Source organism: Carlito syrichta, unplaced genomic scaffold (assembly GCF_000164805.1).
Source record: "Carlito syrichta isolate Samal-C Ts95f unplaced genomic scaffold, Tarsius_syrichta-2.0.1 Scaffold302398, whole genome shotgun sequence".
Classification (NCBI taxonomy): domain Eukaryota; kingdom Metazoa; phylum Chordata; class Mammalia; order Primates; family Tarsiidae; genus Carlito; species Carlito syrichta.
The window spans coordinates 69,099-72,141 of record NW_007246494.1 but is presented as its reverse complement, the minus strand read 5'-3'; the positions used below and the strand labels follow the sequence as shown (position 1 = coordinate 72,141).

Sequence of the window (3,043 nt, the reverse complement as noted above, 5' to 3'; positions counted from 1 at the left end):
CGCAGCTTCTTCTGGCAGGTGCTGGAGGCCGTGCGGCACTGCCACAGCTGCGGGGTGCTGCACCGCGACATCAAGGACGAGAACATCCTCATCGACCTCAGTCGCGGCGAGCTCAAGCTCATCGACTTCGGGTCGGGGGCGCTGCTCAAGGACACCGTCTACACGGACTTCGATGGTGAGCCCGGCCCGGGAGGGAGCTGCCCAGGTGAACCCTTCGCGGTCCGACGGGCCCGGCCGGCTCCGGCCCAGGCCCTGTGCAAAGGTCACCGGGCCGCCTGGCTGGAAGCGGGCAGGGGCGGGACGAAGGAGCGCTTCCCAGCGTAGTAAAGCCGGGGATCTCGAGCCCGCTGAACCTGTGATGCTCCAAGTGGAATTCAGCGAGTTCCGAGCGTTCCCGGGGAATAAGAGGTTGCGGGCAGCCGGCGGTAGCCCAGATTTCTGGGCTGACCCAGTTTCCCCGCCAGGAAGAGGATGGGGGCAGAGGTGAAAATCGATGCCGGCTTTGTAGGTCTCTGTTTTGTTGTACAAGGGAGTTCGTTTTCTGTCAGAGAAGCTTTTCAGAGCTGCAGTTTTGTGTTGTTTTTTTTTTCCTCTCTACCCTTTGGTCTAGGGAAGGTTAAGGAGTAGACAGTAGTTTCACTATTGTGTGTGTGTGTGTGTGTGTGTGTTGTGGGGTGAGGGGGTCAGAATTGGATGTTGTGAAACAAGATCTGTTGCTGGTTTGAAAATGAGTTGGGTGTCTCCGCAGAGAGGATGAAAACCTATCCCAGGGAGGGGCTTGGAGCGGGTTCTTTCAGAAAAGAAGGAATGAAGAGCCAGAGATCAAAGCAAAGGAGGGTGGGTCATCATCTGAGCGGCTTAACCTAACAAACGACCGCCTTTCAAAACTTGTGACTCGGGCTTGTGGTTTGTGTTTATTTGCCCTTGGAGGACGCTGGGTTGGGCTGCATTTTTTGTATTTAACAGTTAATGGCTGGCCGGGTCCTCCATGTTTTTTCCTTCAAGTCTTTGCTGCCCCCTGGTGAGCACCAGCGGCATGGCCCCTCCTTTTTTTTTTTTTTTTTTTTTTTTTACTACCCAAAGTTTGTAAACAGGAATCACGTGGTCTGAAACCAACCCTGCAGCCCTGTCTACCTTTCCAATCTAGGGAGGAAAGGGTGTGGGTGTCTGCCCCTGCACTCAGTGGGTGGAGAGGAAGGCCTCCCAAAGGCACCCTGACTTAGGATGTTGTGCAAACGTTCTTACTTGGATCCTCTGTGCCATGAGAATCTCACCTAGGCTCCTGGGCAGTGTTTGAAGGCAGATTAGACAGTCCGGATGTCTCCCTTGACGGTGCAGACATCCATCCTTCCTTCGCAGGTGGTCCTACCACAAAGGGCCTCTGGCTCTGGGTCTGCATCCAGCCCTGTTTCTTGGAGCAGTTTGTAAAAGACTTCCAGTTTATAGTTTGGACGGGTGAAGTGGGTAATGCTTTGGATTGGAGAGATGCCATACTCTCACTCTCCTTTTAGCCCCGGGGGAAAATGGAGTTCACTCTGCTTCTGAGAGAAGGGAGGTGGTTCTTTTTATTTTTTTATTTTTTTTAAGTTAACCACCCCGTTGCTTTGTGTTTATTTTTGCTAAAAGCACGTTTGCTCTTCTATTCCCTTGGCTTGCAGGGACCCGAGTGTATAGTCCTCCAGAGTGGATCCGCTACCATCGCTACCACGGCAGGTCGGCGGCTGTTTGGTCCCTGGGGATCCTGCTGTATGATATGGTGTGCGGGGACATTCCTTTCGAACATGATGAAGAGATCATCAGGGGCCAGGTTTTCTTCAGGCAGAGGGTCTCCTCAGGTAACTTCTGGGAAGTGGGAAGCCCCTTGTCAAGGATTAGCTGGAATCACTATCTGTTAGTCCTCATGGCACGGTCTTAGGTTCTGGAGAGTTTGCTCTCCAGTAGATACCGTGACCCTCGGCTTAGTGCAATTATAGGCCAGTGGTTTACACTTGAGGGCTGGGCCCGCGGACCACATGGTTTGCATTAGAAGTACCAACAGAGACTTGACTTCTCAACACCTGGTTGTCTTACCTGGGAGTAAAATGTTGAGGCAGGATGTAAGCTCACACCTGTAATCCCAGCACTTTGGAAGGCCGAGGTGGTAGGCTTGCTTGAGCCCAGGAGGACTGAGACTAGCCTGGGCAACATAGCAAGACTCTTTAAGAAAAAAAAAAAAAAGCTGGGAGCTCTCTTCCCTTCTCCCTTAAGGAGGTAGCTCTCTATGTGTTATAGTTCCAGTGACCTCACTGTGGGTGGTGTTCATGTTTGTAAGTTGATAGGTGAACTGAATCATCTCATTAAAATCCCTTGTCTTCATCCCTCGAATTTCTAGTGAGTGGGCGTCATGGGAAAGGCCTCTGCTCTTGAAGTGTGAAAACCACAGATTTAAGAGCAAGGAGCCATATTTTAGCTGAAACCAAACTGGAGAGTCCAGATATCAGTGCCTTCTCATTGAAGGCACAGTGTTCTAGAAAGTGCATGACCTCCTTGGGATCTGAGACTTGTGGGCGCCTTGGGATGACCCTTACATTGCAAAAACAAGTTGAGTCATTCATAACCTCTCTCTGTCCTTTCTGCAGAGTGTCAGCATCTCATCAGGTGGTGCTTGGCCTTGAGACCATCAGACAGGCCAACCTTCGAAGAAATTCAGAACCATCCTTGGATGCAAGATGTCCTCCTGCCCCAGGAAACCGCTGAGATCCATCTCCACAGCCTGTCGCCAGGGCCCAGCAAATAGCAGCCTTGCCTGCAGGTCCTTCCCTCCCTGTCAGACGCCCAGGGGAAGGGGAGCTTCTGTCTCCAGCTGCCCGAGTACCAGGGACACTTCTCACCGAGCAGGACAGTGCTTGATACAGGAACAACATTTACAACTCATTCCAGACCCCAGGTCCCTGGAGACTACCTCCCTCCTTGGGGGAGAGACACTCCAGGTGCCCCAGGTCTCATCTGTAGATGCTCTCTCCTTCTCGGTGTCCAGCACTGCTGGACTCTGAACAATCCCCGG

General features: G+C 52.3%; 1 protein-coding gene across 1 annotated transcript in view; it reads left to right on the top strand.

Annotated features, from left to right (window-relative positions):
• Positions 1 to 5: 5 nt before the first annotated feature.
• The window catches only part of PIM1 (Pim-1 proto-oncogene, serine/threonine kinase), a gene marked incomplete at its 5' end in the record, with an annotated part of 4,122 nt that continues 1,084 nt past the window's right edge, over positions 6 to 3,043 (top strand). Inside the window, 3 exons of the mRNA XM_008056561.1 lie at positions 6 to 175; positions 1,659 to 1,835; positions 2,619 to 3,043. The exon at positions 2,619 to 3,043 is cut by the window's right edge and continues 1,084 nt beyond it. Coding sequence (XP_008054752.1) covers positions 6 to 175; positions 1,659 to 1,835; positions 2,619 to 2,776 — 505 coding nt within the window. The remainder of the gene's footprint in view (positions 176 to 1,658; positions 1,836 to 2,618) is intronic.